The sequence below is a fragment of the Perissodus microlepis genome, chromosome 11 (assembly GCF_051167445.1).
Source record: "Perissodus microlepis isolate ML-2025 ecotype Zambia chromosome 11, ASM5116744v1, whole genome shotgun sequence".
In the NCBI taxonomy this organism is placed as follows: Eukaryota; Metazoa; Chordata; class Actinopteri; order Cichliformes; family Cichlidae; genus Perissodus; species Perissodus microlepis.
In genome coordinates this window covers 12,194,363-12,215,177 of record NC_140471.1, presented here as the reverse complement: position 1 = coordinate 12,215,177, position 20,815 = coordinate 12,194,363, and the positions used below count along the sequence as shown (strand labels likewise).

General features: G+C 40.0%; 1 protein-coding gene across 4 annotated transcripts in view; it reads left to right on the top strand.

The window, feature by feature from the left end:
* The window catches only part of rbms3 (RNA binding motif, single stranded interacting protein), a 164,682-nt gene that overhangs the window by 79,123 nt on the left and 64,744 nt on the right, over window positions 1–20,815 (top strand). For all 4 annotated transcript variants that reach the window (XM_084942680.1, XM_084942679.1, XM_084942677.1 and 1 more), the window contains exons 3-4: window positions 10,005–10,063; window positions 20,150–20,241. In XM_084942680.1, coding sequence (XP_084798806.1) covers window positions 10,005–10,063; window positions 20,150–20,241 — 151 coding nt within the window. The remainder of the gene's footprint in view (window positions 1–10,004; window positions 10,064–20,149; window positions 20,242–20,815) is intronic.

Sequence of the window (20,815 nt, the reverse complement as noted above, 5' to 3'; positions counted from 1 at the left end):
TTTGGAGACACACCCCTTTTATTAATATTTTGAAAAACAAGTTATGGGTACATATTTGCATAACTTTTATGTATATGTATATGTACAAGTAGCGGTAATTACAAGTACGAAACATGTACTGTGCTTCATAAATGAGTAACAAATGTAGTACATAACAATAACCTACAGCACACCAGAAAAATAGATTCGGACTACCTTTTAGGCTCAGGTGCAGTGACACGGCTTTAACAAGAAGAAAAGTCAGTCATTCACCACCATCTTTCTCTTCTTCCTGCGCACTAAAACCACCAAAGTCCTCTTCTCCAGTGTCGGAAACGAACAGGCTCAGGATGGCTACGTCATCCACTCTCCGCTTCTCTCCTTCGTTGTCACTTTCAAAACCAAAGAAATCCTCGTTGTCAGTGTCAGAGTCGAACACCCTCTGAAGGGCCGTGGCGGTGTCCTCCTCTCCATCATGCAGCAGTCCAGCCCTTCGAAATCCGTTGGTGATCGTGGATGTTTTCACACTTTTCCACGCTGTCAGAATCCACTGGTGGAGTTGGGCATAACTTGCTTTTCGCAAGTTTATCGGCGCTCATCATCCACGCCTCCCGCTGAACGCGTAGCGCTACTTTTGAAGTTTATTTTTCGCGCTACTTTGTACGGCACTACGTTGCCTGGCGGATGGACATGTGACTAACATACCACTGTTGAACCCCGATCCTTCCGCCAGGCAACGTAGTGCCGTACAACAGCGGAACAAACAAAACAAATCCTCTTACGATATGACAAAAATCATGGACAATCCATAGAAAATCCGCACCTGACTAAAAGCCGCAGGATTCAAAGCTTGTGCAAAAAGTAGCGGCTTATAGCCCGACAATTACGGTAGTGAGTTGTATGTTAATAATTATAGTGATTGCTTGTCTTGAAGCTATGGGCTTTAAATATTTTCAAAAGCAATTTGATTGTATAGATTTTGTGAAACAGAAAAGACGGATAAAAAATAAAATGCGAAGACACGTTCACATATGCACACACTGTATCTTTCCTTTCTGTGTGTCAGCTGCAGTTCAAGCCTGTTGTATTTCAGCTCAGCCCTGGAGGCAGTTCTGGAAAAACGGGGTGAAAAATGGGGGCCAATAAAAGTTTCATTAGAGGCCCAGTCAGTGTGCCAAGTGGCCAGTAACATTTAGGAAAGGTCATGGAGGAGGGGAGGGGTGCGTGTGCTGTTGGGCAGCATCATAGTGTTGTGTTTCTAACTTGCTCCAGCTTTTGGAAATTGAGTGGCAGCTTCCTGTCAGTCACTTACATGATATGCACGCATGCGCACACAAACAGGCCTTTCTTTCATGCACAGTTGTAGTGAGTAACAGGAGGACAGTACTTACACTGATGCACACATACAGACATGCACACTCTTTCAATTCAGTGTCATCCATAATTGGTCGCCAACCATGGCTTTTTTTTTTTTTTTGTTTGTACCAAACCTCCCATCAGCATCACACACACCCTTACCATTCTTTCATCCTCCTCATTTCCTCCTTCCATCCTCTCCTCTCTGTCCGCCCTTCCCTCTCTCCCTCACCCCTGTTTCCCCCCCTCTCTCTCTCTGTCTCCGTGCCAGTTCTCAGAGTGTCAGTGAAAAGTGCTGTTGTCAGCTGACATTTCCAATCACTCCCCCGGTCGCCAAAACTATGGACACACTTTTAACGTCTGGGGACAGAGCAGAACGTGAGCGGAATCTAAAGTGGAGCACAAGGGCAATTTCTCTCTCTCACTCACTTGCTTTCACTTCCCCCTGTTGTCTTTCTGTCTCTCTCTCACGCTTGATTCCCAGCTGTCTGTCTGCATATCGATCTATAACTTAATCTGTGGTTAAAACCTGCAGTATGGCTCATGATGATCTTAAAAAAAAGTGCTTCCTGTTGTGGTTGATGGATATGAAACTTAAACCTTACAAATATCTTTTTGTCCACACATTTCAGAGTTTCCATCTTAAATTTCAGTTTCCGTGATATTACTGATTATATTCGAGTGAAACTCATGGAGTAAAAATGTTCAGCTGCTAGAGAAATCTGTTATGGGAGCCATATTGTTCAAACTGTAACCATATTGTAAACACCTGTACCTAGTCATTTTTTTAAAATGTGTTTAAACTAGAGCCTGAGGAATATAGTATTTTTAAGACCTCTAAAAATTCCCTGGAAAGTGACAATTAATCCAAACTCTGAGAGTACTACCAGCATCTGGAAAGAGATCAGAGTTCCCCTATTTTGGAAGTTGGAGTCAGCACTTATAACATTTTTTTCAAAGGGTGTTTCTCCTGTTTGCATTTATCAGATTTTAAAACATGATGAGTTGTAAATGTTAAAAAAAATGAAAAGGCAGAGCTGACTCCAAGACTTTCACTGGGAGTGACTGGGATGGACAAGGTATCGACACAGAAATGAGTATATCAGAGGGTTGAAAGCTTTGGAGATAAAGTTAGAGGCAAGCCTGAGATGAACATGGGACATGTGCAGGCTAGAGAAGTGATAGTGGATTTATTGGACAAAGGCTGCTTGTGAAGCTGTGAAGCTGCAATGCTGGAGGAAAAGAAAGACCACAGAAAGTTCATGGATTTAGTGAACAATGATATGCAGGGGGTTTTTATGACAGAGGATGCTTGGGGCAGATGATCTGATATCCTCGTGTTGGTGTTGTTCCCACATCATCATAATAAATGTTGTTCCAGGTTCGACGTTTCAAGTGACCAGGATACTGCTGAAATGCAACGAATTCAAATTGCTGGATTGGCGGACAGAGGCGGTTTTTCGCAAGTTAAGTAGTTTTTTTTTTTTTTTTTTTTTTTTTTTTAAGGTGGTTTTTTCCAAAGTCGCAAAAGTATGACGTCACAACAATGTGATTGGTCACTTGCAATGTTAAACCTGGAACAACATTTATTATGATGATATGGGAACAACACCGACACGAGGATATCAGATCATGCGCTTGGGACAGCGGGTGATGGAGGCAAACGATCCACTGTTCCATCCCTTAGAGCAGGGATGGGGGAACTCCAGGCTTCAAGGGCCGGTGTCCTGCAGGTTTTAGATGTGTCCTTGATCCAACGCAGCTGATTTAAATGGCTAAATTACCTCCTCAACATGTCTCCAAGTTCTCCAGAGGCCTGCTAATGAACTAATCATTTGATTCAGGTATGTTGACCCAAGGTGAGATCTAAAACCTGCAGGACACCGGCCCTTGAGTTCCCCCACCCCTGCCTTAGAGTTAGCAGCTGGAAGAGGAAGTGCTTCTTGTGGTACATCGGCAAATGTCAGCTACCAGTCTACAGATAAATTAATCAGGCTCTACCTAAAATGTTTGCAAATGCTCGCAGAGCATTGAAAAGGCTCCTTATATTTTGAAGGTTTTAATTTTTTAATTTTAATTTTTTTTTTTTTTTTTTTAAGAATTAAACCAAAGCAACTGTAAAAAAATAAAATATGCATGACTAATAACCAGCTGTATTACATATATCATGCACCGGTATTGGTCCAGTAAGATCTTCTGCTCTTTTGCTGAGCCTCCATATTGACGTGTCAAAGCAGCAAAATATTGTTATTAAAAATGACTATATTCCTTTTCCAGGCTATTGTGCAGTCTGGCTTTTTTTTTCTTAACCACTTAATGGCACGACAGAATAACTCGTAGTGCTTTATTCAAGAATAAAGAAGTCTGTTGGATGACTTTTTCTTCTTTTTGGGCAAATAATGTTGGATCTGATTCTCTCAAGGCCTTAATGTCTTAGAAATTATTTAAATGTTAAAAATAACCCTCTGCTTGTAAGATCCTAAATGAAATATTGAACTATCTGATCTGAAGCGCTGTGGTTAAGATGAAGTGGAGATGAAACTATTTTTAACTCGGATTAGAGTTTGGTCTGACATAGATCACCACACAGCATTATCTAATAAAAGCAAACAAAAAAAGTTGATAAAAGACAGCTCTTTTTTGTTGTTTATACTAGTGGCTGTTTACTCTGTCATGGACACAAATTACTTTTCTGCTATAATGCCAACTCTTGAATGTGCCACCTGACATTCACTGGACACTGGAGAGCCTGGGAGCTTATGATTTACACTTCATGGAAAGGTCTTTTGGCAGACAAACTTAATGTTTCAGTGACATTAAGCCATCGTCTAAACTCACAGCGCATTGGCTTTTCATCATGGAAACAGTCCAAGACTTTATTTCTTCATAGTGCCTAAAGATGTTAAACTACATATGGGGAATGGATTTGAAGACTTCTGAAGCATTGCAGTCTCGGTCCTCCCTCTGTGTTTGTCTGTGTGAGTCTAACTGGCAGAGAGGGAGGAAAATGAGGGAAATGCGAGAGACAAGACAGCTGTATCGGATCCCCAATTAGGAGCTACCACACACAGAGACCAACCTGCACGTACACTAATGCATGCACACTCGCACACATGCAGACAAACGCACAAGTTCTGACAAAACTCGCACAATTTGCAAACACACAGGACGCGTACATATACATAATGTATATAAACACTCTTAGATATCCTGGAGAGATGCAGAAATGATGCACGTTGGTGTGGGTGGGAACTGTGGTTCAGAAGACATCAAACGGTGAGCATCCATAGGCTGACTGTGTTCCACAAGGGAATGAAAACACAGATCTGATGCTGTGAGGGCCCTCTGAGGACTGTCATTAACACTTCACTCACACACAGACACACAGACAGGGTTGCACACAGATTTTGTCAAGCCTGCCAAAACGGGGTGCGTTGAGTTTCGTATCGACATCCCTCCTTAAATCTCGGCAGTCTAGAAAATGCTGTCAATTTCAGTGGTCTTGGCAAGGATTCGGAGGAGTTTCCATGTGTTGAGGAGGACACATGGCTCATCCTTGAAAGACTGTCATTCTAAAAGTCAGCTCTACCCCCCACCAAACTAACCCAGACTGATGCTACAGAAAGACATTCTTCTCTGGCTTAGCACAGTGTTATTCAGCTTTGTAGCATTTCTATGAAGCCAAAGAAAACAGATTTTAGGTTAGCTCAGTGTCCTCCAGCAGAGATGTCTTCCCCTTTGGATTGCATGAACTCTTTGATTTCACCCAAAAGTGACAAAAAACGAAGCGAGCCATCGGATTTCCGTATTTAGTAACAGGTCTCCATATTCAGCTGACAGCTCCTCCAATAGCACCTTGAATGTTCTGTGCTGTTTAGCTCTGGAGCGGTTGTGACGGGAGTCATGACGTGCTCGAAGCCGATCACCTTTGCGCATAACGCCTGCTGGTGAATGATGCAGTTTGCATGAAGTTTGGGAACTCTGTGTCACCTTTACAGTGAGCGATGAATCCTGTATGTCGGTAGTCACTGATACCAGCTTTTCCATCGGTACCTTTTTCTTTGCGAAAAACTCCTTCACCACGTTATAGATGTCAACTCCCTTCGTAGTTGTCTTTAGCGGCAGTAGTGTCAGAAGTTCTTCTTTTGTGGAGAAACCATCAAACACCATCCGGATATAGACCATCAGCTGTGCTGTACTGCTGCTGTCCACAGACTCGTCACACTGGATGCTAAACCACCTGCACTATGCCAGATCCTGATCCAACTGATTGGCCAAGTTCCCGGACATAGCCGACACTCTTCTAACAATTGTAGTTGCCCCCAGCTGGTCATCGGAGAGAGTGGAGATTACATCGTTTCCATATTTCTCGTCTTTAAGCACAGTTTTTGCAATTATCATCATTGCTTCTTTGAAAACCTCCCCGTCTAAAAATGCCTTCTTTTTCTTAATCATGAAATGTGTAGCTCTAAATGAGGCTTCGGTTGCTTTTTGGGAGTTTTTCACCGGTCTCGTGAAAAAAGACTGTTTGCTCAAACCTGCCTTTAACTCGCGGGCCTTTTCCGCTCGCAGTGTGCTGCCCTTTGGGTAGTTAGCATGGTAGCTTGTGTGACTCGTTCGGAAATGTCTCTCCACGTTGTGCCACTTTGCCGTTGCCACAGTCACCCCGCAAATGAGACACACGCATGAATCTTTCACAGTGGTAAAAAACTCTTCCTCCCATTCACTGTGAAAATGATATGTTTTCTTTCTTTTTTTTCGCCATGTTTTCCTCATCTCCTCACCTTTGCTGGTCTTCACGGCAACTGTTTCCGTGGAGACCAGCTAGCGCTGATCTAATATTTAATAATAAACATTTTCATATATCTATATATCTATATATCGATCTAACAAATTGACACCAATGCAATTGTGATTTAAAAAAAATAGCAAGAAAAAATAAAAATAGATGCAGCTAACTGGTAAGTTGTTATGGTGAGCTATTTTTAGAACAGGCCCGCGGGCGACTCATGTGGTCCTTGCGGGCGACCTGGTGCCCGCGGGCAGTGTTGGTGACCCCTGGGTCAGAGAAATGGCAACTCCCTTGCCCCAAAAAGCCCAACTAAGAGCTACATCTGACTCCACAGGCCTCAGTTAGTGTGTTAAATGCTAAAATTTTTGACAATACAATTAGGAAAAAGCCTGAACTAGTGTGAAAGGTTTTCCAAGAAAGAGCCTCTTCTCCCTAAAAAGAAAATAACAGCTTAGATTTGCAAAGTCGCATCTGAAGAATCCACAAGATTTCTGGAACAAGACTTCTGTCCTTTGGACAAGCAAGACCAATATAGAGATCTGTGGCAAATCAGCACAAAAACCTCATACCAACTGTCAAACACTGTGGAGTAGGGGTGATGATTTGGACTTGTTCTGCAGCCACAGGACCTGGGCATCTTGCAGTCATTGAGTCAACCATTGAGTCCTCTGTATACCAAAGTATTCTAGGGTGAAATCTGAAGCCGTCTTTCTAACAGCAAAAGCTTGGCCCAAATTAGTTCATGCAACAGGGCAATGATCCTGTGCACAGTAGGAAATCTACAACAGAACAGTTAACAAAGGAAAAAAAAAATAAGATGTTGCAATAGCCCAGTCAGTCCGGACCTCATCCTGACTGAAATTCTCTGGTGGGACCTTAAGAGAGCTGTGCATAAACAAATGTCCACAGACCTCAATGAACTGAAGAGACTGAAACAGTCATACAGAAAATGTATTTTGTTTCTCTTTCCAAAGTATTTTGTTAAAGGATTCTGTGTAATAAGCCTTGTGGTGGTGTTCATCTGAGGGTTGTCTGAAACCTTAGAATTAATAAGGGTATGTTTTTTCTTTTGGCTCACCGTGACTTTTCAGGGATTTAACTCAAACCTCGGGCCTGTAACCTGTCAATACAAATTTACTTTAAAATGCAGTTAAAATACAGAAAGAAAAGAATAATTGACAATGAAAATAATAGGTGTAACCCTCCATTTGGTGCTTAGGAAATAGAGAAAATAATCTAATTTCTTCTAATGAAAGTTACACATGTAGCCGTAGGTTATACCACTTTTTTTGCTTCCTGGAGAATTGCTTTAAATTAGAAGTAAAATTACATCCCCAGATATTTTTCAGAACAAATTTCACTATTTTTTTTAGGCACAATGGAAAGTAATTGATAAGGAAGTGCTGACCTTTCCTTTCTGGCTCCTTATAGTCTTTAATTGGTATGTTTTAAGTATTTCAGTAGTTTTTATGGGTCTCTTACGTGTCATTGCTATTGATTGAAGTGTAGGTCGATGTTATTTGAACTCACTCCAGGTTTCTGTTGGAATCAACCAAAATGTTCCAGTTGGGACTTGAAGAGGACATTCTGCACTTTCCTCTCCTCTTATTCCATGATCTAAAATTTCCTCACTTAACCATCTGATCTGTTATCAATACTTTTTTCCATTTCTTCTGCACAATAGTAGATTGTTGTAGCTGTCTGGATAAAATGAAATGTTGCCATTGGATGGTGCATTGTTGTTGTAATAGGACATTTCCCCAAGGCCATGGCGTCATCCTCTCTCTTCTCCTCTCCTCTCGCTAACCTGCGTAATTACAGAGGGAACAGGTGGACACAGTCTGACAATAATGTACCCAAACATGGAAACATGTTTTTTGTTTTCCTCTTTTTGAAATTAGACCAGTATGACCATGTTTTTTTTTGTTTTTTGTTTTTTTTTTTCTCTTCAAGATTCATAGTGTAACTACCCAGGCACCCCCATCCCCCCACACTCCCGCTGTCCAGAGTCTGGATATGTTTCACTCTTCTGCTGGGAAAAACAAGTTGGCAAAACACATGGATGATGTATGAGATCTTTGACATGGATTCAAACTTCCACAAACATACTCTGTCACACACGTAATTACACCTACACAAGTATTTGCATGCTCAAGTGTTTGGTCACATGCACTTGAGTCATGCCGATGTAGAAGTCACTGAGAGTTGGTCTTGCTATTGCCAGATGGTGTGTGTAATGTGTGTGTGATTACTGCTTTGGTGTAGGTTTTTACTTTTTTATTTTTTGATCTGTGCCGTTGATCTGTGCCGTTGCGTATACGTGTGGGCGATTAGCCTTGTTTTCTTCAGAGTGTTTTCCACGTCTGCAGGCGTTGGCTGGCTCCACCAGCCGCAGGCCAAAGACCTTATTTACCACCAGCGATGACTTTTGGGAAAGAAATAGTATCAGCCAAACAGATTTGATTTCAGCCTGTCACAATCAGCGGGTTTGTAAATACCATTCAGATATAGATTTAAATTGCAGGAATGAAAATATGTGAAAACTGAGTGCTGTTCAAATGTTGGATTTTTTGACAAAAACAGTGATTTTTCTCTCTGCCAATTGCGAGATCATACGCTGCTCATCTGTCATGTTAGGTGTGATAGCAGTCCTTTAAAGCCTTTTTTCCTGTCCCAATAGAGTTTGCTATGAAGCTGTCAGGCGAGCTAGACTCGGTTCTCTTCTTCTTAATGACAGAGTTGGCTGACAGAGACTCTCCTGATGCTGACAACTAAATGATCTCTTCTTTATTAAACACCTCTTACTATCTCTCCATCTCCCCCGGACTATCTCACTTCCTGCTCGCCTTTAGTATCTTTTTATCTTTTGACTGACTGCTCTCCCTCTCCTTGTCTATTTCACATTCCTTAGTCTCTCCAACCCTTCCCCTGCTTTTCTCACCTCCTTTGCTAGGAAGCTTCTGCGTTGTTTTCTCATTGAGTTGTTTTTGCTTCTACCTTCATTGTTTCCCCCCCTTTTTTTTTTTTTTTTTTTTTTCCCCCATCTCTCAAACAGAAGAGGGAATATACTTCCATCCTTTACCTGGGGCTATCAGCCAGTCTGCTAGCCAGTCAGCAAGCTTGTCGGGCAGAGTGTCAATCTGTTTGATAGTCACTCAGCCAGCCAGTCAGTCATTGTGCACCAGTGTGAAAACATTAATTAAAAGTCTCATCCACAAAGCCAGGCAGTGATCCAGGCTGATTTCAACAATCCAAGCTTTCCGTCTTCGTCTTTTTCTGACTCTACCTTCCTTTCTGTCTGTTATCCTCTCTCTTCATACCTTCTCAGCCTCTTTCTGGGTTTTGTCTGTTTCTTTCTCTCTTTCCTTGAGCACTAAAAGACTGGTCTGATAAGAAACATTATTAACTTCTTTCTGAGAACCCAAGAACAGAAAGCTCGAGAATAGAAGTGGGATGTGGGGGGAAAATAAGGAAGTAGACAAAGAGAGGCAGAGGTGTCAAACATAAGAGAGTAAGGTGGTGAATCGGACAGGAGACATTAAAAGTTGGTAGAGGGAGCAGACGGAGGGACGGACTTTTTGTTCCTCCATCTGCTGGATGGAGGTTGTGTGTCTATCTTGTTAATAATTCTGACGCAAGTCATCCTGTGGTGACCATTTCGTGTACATATTTTGTGGTAGTCCATCACTGCGTTGTTTCCTTTGACTGGACCAAACTTGTGACCCAACGATAGACCAGAATTATAACCCTGCAGCTCTGCCTGCAGCACAGCTAAATATTTACCCAAGACTCAAATAACTAATATTGCTCCAGATGTTAAAAATGGGCCAGCAGCAAATCAGAATATTACATTGTTGTTGTTGTTTTTGTTTTGCAGATATGGGAAAATTGTCTCTACAAAGGCCATCTTGGACAAAAACACCAATCAGTGCAAAGGTGAGTGAGTTTCATTCTACTTGTTTCTGCAAGGATGCAGTATCTGCACTCTACTTCACAACCTCAGATCTAGATTTGATATTTAAGTCTTTATTTATAGAGACCATTTCCTTTACTTAAACACAGACAGTGTAAGTCCATGTGTTGGAGAACACACCACCGCTGACTATAAAGGCCATGTTATCCTTTAATCTATCATAATGATGCACTTCTAGAGAATCTCTATTTTGCTTAACTTCACCGTGATGATGATTTCAGGATTGCTCTCTAATGATACTCAGAGTTGAGCGCGTTTTGAAAGCAAGCTGTTGGTATTGTTGTCGTATGCAAAATCAGGATGGAGAACACCAGACAATAGACACAATATGTTTCAAATCGTCTCTGCGGTAAACGGGGCTCACTCAAGTGTCCTCTGATGAGGGTCTGCTTGATTGTTAGAGTGGTCTGAACAAAGCACTAATCAATATGATTGTAGTCGTCTGCTTTTGAAGAGGCACACGAGCGTGCGTTCAGAATGATTGCTGCTCATCTGTCAGAGCTGTACTCAAAGGTATCCTGACACGGTTTAGGACAACAGCACAAATGTCCTGTAATCACCGTTTCAGGTTGGACGGTGTGAGTGAAGGAAAACCCAGTCTGATTGGTTCTGATAGGAGAAATGTTAATGTGAATTTTAAGTCTTCATCTGTGCTGATTACTTCGGATAAAATATTTTGATTCCACTCCTGCTTGTCTTAACATAATAATGGGAAAACCAAATCTCAGTAAGGCTCCTCTGGAAAGTCTTTTACTTCGCTCATTATCTTGAATCTTTCTAATTGGCTAGTTATGTAAATCTTAAACTTCATCTTGCTGCTACCTGCTTCACCATCACATAATCAAATATGGCTTGGGAGTCTGCCTTTCCTGACTGCTTTACAGCACAGCCAAAGGAAGGGAAGAAAATTCTATAAGTCCAGTGATAGTTATCAGTTATTCTTTCTTGGCTCATTAATTTTTGTCATTGGTGTTTTGTGAAATGAGTTTTTCAAAACCTGTTTCAGTATGGCCTCCAGTTCATAATTGTGATGTCTGCCAATTATGTCTTCGTGTTCATGCTTCTTTATAGTATGGAAAAGTTATCATTTTTGATCGTACTGCACGAGTGCTTACAAATTAAATGGAAAACGAAACGTAATTTCTGCTTTCAATTATATTTCCAGGATATGGGTGATGATATGGTTTCATTGCTCACCAATCCCAGGCAAACACAGTTTATTTGAAAGTCTAAAGCTTATTAGTGTTTACCAGTGCTGTACCTTTGTATAAAAATGGTGTTAGGAGCACGTCAGTGAGCCACGATATTGGGTGAGATCTCTCTAATGGATGCTGACACTGTTTCCAACCTGTGCACATCTGATGCTCAAATACATCGGTTATGTATCAATCCATGGTAGAAAGTAGTCCACAATATAGATTTACACCTATTATTATAAAAATATTGTGGAAAAGCTGTTTCAGCTAATACAATATGTTTGTGACTTGGGTTTTAAACAACCACATGGGAAGATAAAAAATGATTAAATGAACAGTTATGTGTTGACTTTTCTTTGCAATAAATAAAATAAAAGACTAAGATTAATGCCACATGGTGTCAATTTTGACTCATTGGCACTTCATTAAATATACCTGTGCATCTGCTAATCAACTCGTATCTATGCATGTACCTCTATGCATTTATGCATGTAGACATGGTCAAAACAATCTGCTGAAATTGGACCCAAAGATGCTTTACGAAGAAAAGGGAGAAACGTGATTTAAGTGTCGTGTTGTTGTTCAGACAGGTTTTCTAGGAATTTCCATTCAGTTGTCTTTAAGGTTTCTAGCAAGCGGTCTAAAAGAGAGAAAATAGCCAGATATTGAGCTAATAGACTGGCAGCCTAAACCTAAAACAACACATTGAATGTTAAAGCAGATGTGCAAGAAGACCACACCATGCGCCACTCCTGTCAGGAAAGAACAAACTCGGGTTACATTTTAAACAAATAGAAGATTGGAAAGATGTTGCCTGGTCTGAATACTCTCAATTTCTGCTTTGACATTTAGGGGATGTGGTCAGAATTTGGCATAAACAACATGAAAGCATGGATCCATTCTGCCTCGTATCAACCGTTCAGATTAGTTGTTGGAGGTGTGATGGAGTTGAAGATATTTTCTTGGCACACGTTGGGCACCTTAGTACCAAGTGACCGTCATTTCAGTGCCACAGTCTACCGGAGTATTGTTGCTGACCATGCCCCATTCCTTTGTGACCACAATATACCCATCTGCTGATGGATGCTTCCCGCTGGGTAATGTGATATGTCACAAAGCTCAAATCATCTCAAACTGGTTTCTTGAAGATGGCAATGACTTCATTGTGCTCAAATGGCCTCCACAGTCACCAGATCTCAATCCAATAGAGCAGCTTTGGGATGTGATGGAGTGGGAGATGTGTATCATGGATGTGCAGCCAACCAATCTGCAGTAACTGTGTGGGGCTATCACATCTCTGTAGAATATTTCCAGCACATTGTTGAATCTGTCCCAGTGAAGAATTGAGGCATTTATAAAGACAAACTGGCCTTCCCACTACTAATAAGGTGTGCCTAATGAAGTGGCTGAGGTTGGACCCTATTTCTGTGGGTTTTATATTTAGAGTGCAGAATTTGTAACTGCACAGACTTTTATTTCTCTTCTGGGTTCAATTTCAAGTCAGATAAAAAGTTTAGTGAATAAAATGTTATTCTAATATGAATAAAAGTCAGACTGTGACTGAACAGTCTGCAAGCTGTCAGATGTTTTGCAACGTCAGTTAATGGCTTCAGACCAAAAGACAAATTGACAGCTTGTTTTAATCACATTCACTCACATTTGGTTTGATACTGTTGACTAATCAATCCAGAGAAAAGTTCACGCAGCTCGTTGCCTGTAATAGTCAGCATGGCAGGTAAGAGCATACACGAAGCTGGTGTCTTTGTTCTTTGTAAAAAATAAATAAATTAAAATTACATTTGAAAACTTGCCACCCTGTCCTAGTTATATTGCAGACATGACTATGGAAACTAAACATGAGAGAAACTTTTTTCAGAATGCAATCCCTGTACAACAAGCTATGAACTGATGCACAATATTTAATGCACAGTCTACCATAATACACTAGCTGCAGCAGCATAGGCGATTACAGGCTGTGGCTCTCATCAACAATTTCGCTGCTTGTGATGTAGACTTCATACATCTTTTAGCCAGTTGTTAACTCACAATGAAGGAGTTTCATTATCAGTCGGCCATTAGAGTGCCTTACAACCGGATAAGTGTTGGTTTGATTGCAAAGGCATTCAGTAGGGACAAGATAAGTGCTTAGCGTGACTAAGAGAGTACAAATTGGCACAGAGAGCTCTCTTGGAAAGGGAGGGATGGATGGGTGGAGGCACAGAGAGGTGGAGGGAGGGGGTAAAAATAAACTGGGGCTGACAGAAAAGGAAGACCCTTTGAAACTGATGATTTAGCAGACAGCCTTTTCTTTTCAGGAAGACTACGCAGAGAGGCAAAAGAGAGCCAGGAAGCATGAAAAATGTAGTCAAAGAGACAGGTACATAAATAAAGCCATCTTCCCCTGCAGTCCAAGGAGACGCACAGTTCGATTGGTTTGCATACTTTTTGCTGTCATGCGGGAACCATGTGATCTCAGTTTCTGTGATGTTTTTCTTGGTCTTTATCCCTGAAAAATTGATGTTTCCTCTTCAGGGCAATGTAAATATATTGTTTGATGCCATGAAATGAGATGCACTGTTTTTAGAATTACTGTTTAATTAAGTAAACAAAGAAAATAAAAGTTTTACTTTGTTCTCTGAAATAAAAGTATTATGTTTGTAGAGTCCTATGCTTTGTTGGGAGCTCGGTGTTAAATACACTGGCAGTTTTGTTGTTAGCGGGATCTCTGAGGGAGGGAGAGTGTATGCTGCACAGGATAGAGGAAGGGAGAGGAAACCACTAGATTGTAAAGGACTTCCATTTCCTAAAGCAAGCACCCTCCCTCTCGCTGTCTCCGTGTCTCCAGTAGAAACCCCCCCCCCCCTTAAAATTCAGTCTGCCTGTGCCTCTCGCTTGCCCTCTCTTCCCATCTCACTGCAACCCCCAAATTCCTCCATTGCTTCGTCTCTTTGAGTTCCTTGTGTTTCCTTGTGTACTTGGGCCATTAGAATATGCTAACCAAGGCCAGGAGCTCAGGAGATTGGATTGAATCTAGTGGTGTTTGTGTGTTCATGCTCATATTTATCTGTCCTTCCATCGGTGTCTATGAATCCATTTGTGCATGTTTGTGTGCACTTTATCACTTTCTTTTTGTATTATCACAAGTGGAATATTTGTTGGAGTGACCACAGAGGAGAGGGTCAAGTGCACAAACATGAATGATTAAATGTTTTAGATTTTCATTTTTTGTTATGTAGACTTATAACATGTGTTCAATCACATTCACATTTTGTTTGAATAGAAAGCACACCCTCTTTCAGTTAAGATTTGGCATCTCAGGACATAATGAAAATAACATGGTCCTTACACCATGTAATTATTTAACAAAAACCTAAACCAAAATGCTGCTTTCATTAAGTGAAACTAAGACTAAACAATCATTTGGCATTGATCATGTGATCATCAGTAAGTGAGAGCACACCTATAAATGTAGTTTGCTGGTCTGGAGCATTCAGATCTGTGCGTGTGTGTGTGTGTACGCAGTGCCAAGGAGACAACTGTTGATGCCTTATCAATCTGGGAATTACCCAGACAATTTGACATCCATTAATCTTCAGTGAGAAAAATTTACAAGTGGAAAATATTCAAGAGTCACCAATCTTCCTAGGAGTGGACCTGCCGAATTCACCCCTATTCACCTCAGACTGTGCAATTCTGACAGAAACTGCAAAAAACCCAAGAGCTGCATCTCAGTCTCTACAGGCCTCAGTTAGCATGTTAAATGTCAAAGTCAAAGTGGAGACCTTTGGCCATAATAATTTGTTTGGGCAAAAATCAAGAACATCATATGACCACTAACGCCTCATAATAGCTGTCAAGCACAGTGGTGGTGGTGATTTGGGTTTGTTTTGCAGCCACTGTGTCAACCATAAACTTTTGTATACCAAAATATTCAAGATATTAATGTGAGGTCAAATGTCCAACAGCTTAAGCTTGTTCCAAATTGGGTCATACAAAAGACACCAACAAATCTACAACAGAATATCTGAAAAAGAAAAGGTTTTTCCGTGGAGAAGTGGAAGTCCAGACCTCAACCTGAAACTGTATTCCTCCAGAAATATGCAAGAGACTAGTACAGAAAATGATTACTTCAAGTTAGTCATTTTTACTTAGGTTATTACTTAGGTAACGACACGGTTTAATATGTTAAACCTGCTATGTAAAAACCTTAGAATTGAGATGCTCTTTTTTGGGGGGGTACTTTCTTTTTACCATGACTGTATTGTATGATTTACAAATTACAAAGTGGACGGAAGTTTGGTGTATTCACCAGCAGAACTGTCCATCAGCTTGAAAGGCAGGGATGTGCTCGTCAATTCAACAAGCGTCCAGGCTTCTGAAGTGTCCTTGAGGAAGACTATGAATCCCTACCAGCTTCTAGGGTGCACTCTGTCACTGATACTTGACCTCAGACCTCGCTGGAGAGAAGGCCAAATAGATGTTCAGAAAACAGAGAACTCTCCTTGAGTGATGAACAGATTCAAAACAAATGGCACATTCTCTTCAAGGCTGATGTTTTGTCAAACCGAACCAGTCAGTGAGATGAGCACTTTGAGAAAAAAACTGTCTCCATCATTCTTGCTTATAGGAGAGTGAATGGTGCCAGGGCTGAGCAACACACACCTGTGCTAGGAGAATAAAATGCACACTAATTCCCTGATGTCTTTAGATGTAAGGACCAACTTAAATGTGCAAGGCAGAGCAAGATTACACGCCAACAACTACAACTCAGTATTTTATTTACAGAGCGCGTACAAGGCTCCTGAGACAGACACTCTTGTGCTACTTTAGCACAAGAACGTGTTGGATAAGAGCCTCTCGGCTGATCAGTAAGTCACTGTAAACAGAGCGGCTTCAAGGAGTGACTGTTGGTTACATTACAGATCAGTCTGGTATTTGAATGCTGTAAATATGATTACACCAATCTGCTTTCTTTTAACTCTGTTTAATGTTACTACCATAACTAATTTACTGTTACTTAATATACTAGTTCATAATATATAGGTTATATATAAAACATAATATATAGGTTATATATAAAACATAATATATATATAGGTTAAGAAATCAAATGTAAATCATCATATTAATACAAGAAACAGGAATTAGATGTAATCATTAACACCAGCTTAATTGGCACTAAAAACAATTTTTCTTATGTATGATAACTTATTCTTTTTTTTCTCAGTTTTTCACAGGGTTTGCTGCAATAATTCTGTAAATTATGTGACACAAATAAATAGTAACAATTTTGTATATATATATTATCGCAGATGGATCCAAATAAGGCTAATAAAACCACACTTTACTAATAGTGGGTTTTTATATAGATCTGGTATACTGTGGAGCTACCTGCTGCTGCGATTAATAGACAAATCTAATGAATTTCATTTTTAATTATTACACAAATGAGATTTTAAAAAAAGATCTCAATAACTGCGCTACTCTAAATGCATTCAATTTGAAGGAGTTGTGTTTCCACGATTTTATCAGGCTTCGATATGCGTGAGTGTTCAGGCAGGTGTTTGTCTTTCTGGACACATTTTGTCAGCACAAAAGCATCAGTCATGGACGTGCGGTTAACGTCACAGTGAAGGCTGAAAGTAAAGATGTTGTATAATAACTCACTGGTGTTTAGATCTAAGTTAATCAGAAAACTATTGAGTGAAATCATTTTACACACAGCTCTGATTTACAAATGTTGGCATTTATTTTTAAGTAGTTGTCATTTCTGCACATTGAAGCTCCAGCTATATCAACACAGCTGTGCTATGCTGATGATGCTGAAGATGTGCTGTCGAACAAAGGGTCTCAGATTTGGATTAGTGGTGACTGACTTAACCAGTTTCACATCTGCTTTGGGTTTCCTCCCCCCACTAATTAAATGGACACTCCAAAATTAAGCAGCACCCATTATAGTTAGTGTGAGAACTGATATGGAACTTTTCAACATTCCCTGGAATAAAATGAAAGCATTCCTAATGCACAGCTGACAAATACTGTGTGCGCAATCTCAATTAGTGGAACTGTTTCAGAGTGGCACTAATTAAATAAATATAGATTTAAAAAAAAACAGTCATTACTGCTGTAGGTAGCGTGGATATTTGCATGCTTGCATATATTGTGTATCCATCTGTTTGCCACAGAGGCTAATGTGTGCACATCACATGTGTGTTCCACAGGAAGAACTTGAATGTGTGTTTGTGTAACCCTATTTAGGCTAAATTATGAGTTTCTCATTAGCAACAGTATAAATATTTGTGTGTGCAGTGCAGATCTTGCTGTGAAAGCAGCTTGCTGCCTTTGAACAATAAAATATCATCTGCTTATCAGCAAAATGGAGCGCATTTCCAAACCCTGGAACAGACAGAAAGACGACAACAGATGTTAGGGATGAGGCGTATGCGTGTTTCCAGCGTTCTTATCATGTTTACATTTAGGATTGTGGTAAGTGAGGCTTTTGAAATGTGGATCATTTAACTGTGTTAACATGCAGCCCACTCCATACCACAGCTGGAATTTCAAGGCTTTTGTGCTCCCCCCCCCCCTTTTTTTTTTTCCCCCTCTCGGGCTTCATGCATGTTTCATACAGATATACAGTCAAAATCACTCGCACAAGCATTTTGCCATTTTGTTCGCATATGCCTCACACAATTGCATCCAAGCTGTCTGACACACTGCAGACAGAAGTCTTTTTCCTTTTCCGTTTCTTTGACATCTCACTTAACTCGGCCCCATACCCAGTAAAAGAAAATTAGAGATTAATTAGTGTGCTCCTTCATTAGTCAATCTAGATTCACAGAGCTTCAAATTAAATGGATATCATTGTACATTTTACTTTTAACTTATTAATCTGACTTGAGCAAAGGTAACTTTAGCTGTTGCAAATGCTGCAGTAATTGTATGTTGCATGAGTCTTTTATATATATACTGCAGAGACATTCGATACTGATCATTACTTAAGAATATATGTATGTATCGCTAGTGTTTTGTTTGAGAAGTCAGATACAATACAATGGAAGTAATTAGAAATACCAGCTTTTTTAAAGATGATTCTGATTTCTGAATCACGGGGTTACTTAACCTTTTCTTATTTCTTATTCTATTCTTTCTTTCTTATTCTATATGTTAAATTTGACCTTTTAAATACCGTTTTTGTTTTTGTTTTTTGCATATTCAAATTTCCTTTCTGAGAACTGTAACTGACAGCACACACATACAATACACTTTTCTTCAATGCAGAATTTTACTTTCATAATAAAATAAATTATTAAACCTGACAATTTCTCCCAAACTGCAGTAAGTTACAGGATCCTCTCTCAACTGAAAATGTAGTAACTGTACACCCAACGTTACTTGGCATATTTTAGCTTATCAAACAAAAACAGATGCAACAGATTTATGTGACATAACAAATGTCAGTTATTTGCTGGACAGTAGCTTTTTGGTTGATTTTTCATTTATAACCTGTGATCTATAATCTACTTCATAGTCAGTAACAACCCTTGTTGCACATTGCTTTTGATTTATTTTCTTTGAGTTTCAATATGGACTTTTAGGGGCAGGGGAAAATCTATTAAGTATCAAGCTATTTTGCATGGCAATACAGTGTAAATACCAGGAGACCAAAATTAATTTCTGTTAAATATGAATTTTTGTCTACATAGACAGCAACAGATATGCGATTCTCATTCTCAGTTTATCACAGGTAATTGATATATTATCAGAAACCCACTGCATTTTATTGCCAACTTGACCCCATTCAATTACAGACTGATAGCTCATAACTAACTCATAGCAGACTGTCTGTCTTATGGCAACGTTTAAGGCATGCTTTTAAAACAGTGCTGGTTCAGTGCTTGACAATCTAAAATGAGACAAACTGAAATGAGATCTTTATCTTCTTGGATAAAACAGATACTGACAAAGTTAAACTTTGGGGCACTGTGATAAACGTATGATGCTATAATACTCAGCATATCAAGAACTGTTAAAAATCACAATAACATTGGTTTGTGAGTGAAGTATTGCAGTAAGGTATTGTGAGATGCCTGGTGCTTCCCTCCTTTGAGATGAATCAGCTAAACCTAAGTGACACTGAGTCATATAACAGGACAGCGGCAAATGTACAACAGAATGACTGAAAAAGAAAAGAGTCGAGGTGATGCAATGGCCTAGTCAAAGTCCAGACCTCAGCCTGGTTGAAATGCTGTGGCAGGACCTTAAAACAGTTGTGGACCACAGTGAAATGAAAGACACTGTAAAGAACACCGGGCCAAAATTCCTCCACAGAGATGTGAGAGACTGATGGTCATATAGAAAGTGTTTGCTTCAAATTGTTGCAGCGAAAGGTACTGAAGAACTTGGTTTTTCACAGAACTGCACAGAGCGCTGTCAAAGTTTTCTTTTTCACATAACTAATCTACAGAGACTGTACAGTGAGCAGCTTTTAGTAGTTTGTTGCAGTGCTGTGTTGCACTGAAATACACTAAAAATCATTACAAAAACATGGATCATGAACATGGTATAGTTATTGTTGTATCACCAGTTTTCTTTTGTGCAAAAATGCATTCAAAGGGAGAACTAGCAGCTTTCATTAAATACGTGACCTGACTATATTTCGACATATTTATTGCATTAATGCACTGAAAACACAGCCTCAGGTCTGTGATAGAAATCAGCAGTGAGCTTCCTCAGCACTATTCAGAACTCTACCCAATCCTGATTATTTTTATCATTTTTTTTCTTTCCTCCTTACCATCCTCCATCTTCCTGACACTTTCTGCATCTGTGTTACCTCTGTTGTGTGTACAGGGTATGGGTTTGTGGACTTCGACAGCCCTGCAGCAGCTCAGAAGGCTGTGGCCTCGCTCAAAGCCAGCGGAGTCCAGGCACAGATGGCAAAGGTAAGCTCCGTCACACGCTCCAGTCTGTGGTCTGATTAACTTGGCGGTGTTGGTGTTGATGAGGTGGTGTTGTAACTCCTGAAGAAAACTGATTATAATAGATGGTGAGATTACTTTTTTAATAGCTTGCAATGACATGATCAAAACTTTTGCCGTGACCGCTTGGTTTACACGTGAGTAATACTTTTGGGTTGACTCGAGACTGACAGGTGCAGGTTTGCTTGAGTCTGTTTGAGATTACTGATAAAAATTGGTCCTGGAGTTAATTTTTTCATGGCAAGCAAACAAAATGACGCAGATTAAGGCTTGACTGCCTTCCTACATTTCCACAATCTTTCTTTGCTTTTTGGTCTTATGTGGCCCTTTAGTAATGCTCTGTTTTATTTTCAAAAAAGCGTGTGAAAGACAGATGAGATTAGAGAAAGTGGGTGTTTGTTAAATTTATATGCATACGTTAGTATATCTTATAAGACTGTATAGTAGCAGGGAACACGCCTATCTATCTTTTCTCTTAAGGAAAGCATGCAGGTTAATCTGCAGTGTGCGCATGTGTGCGTGACAACAATGGACAACA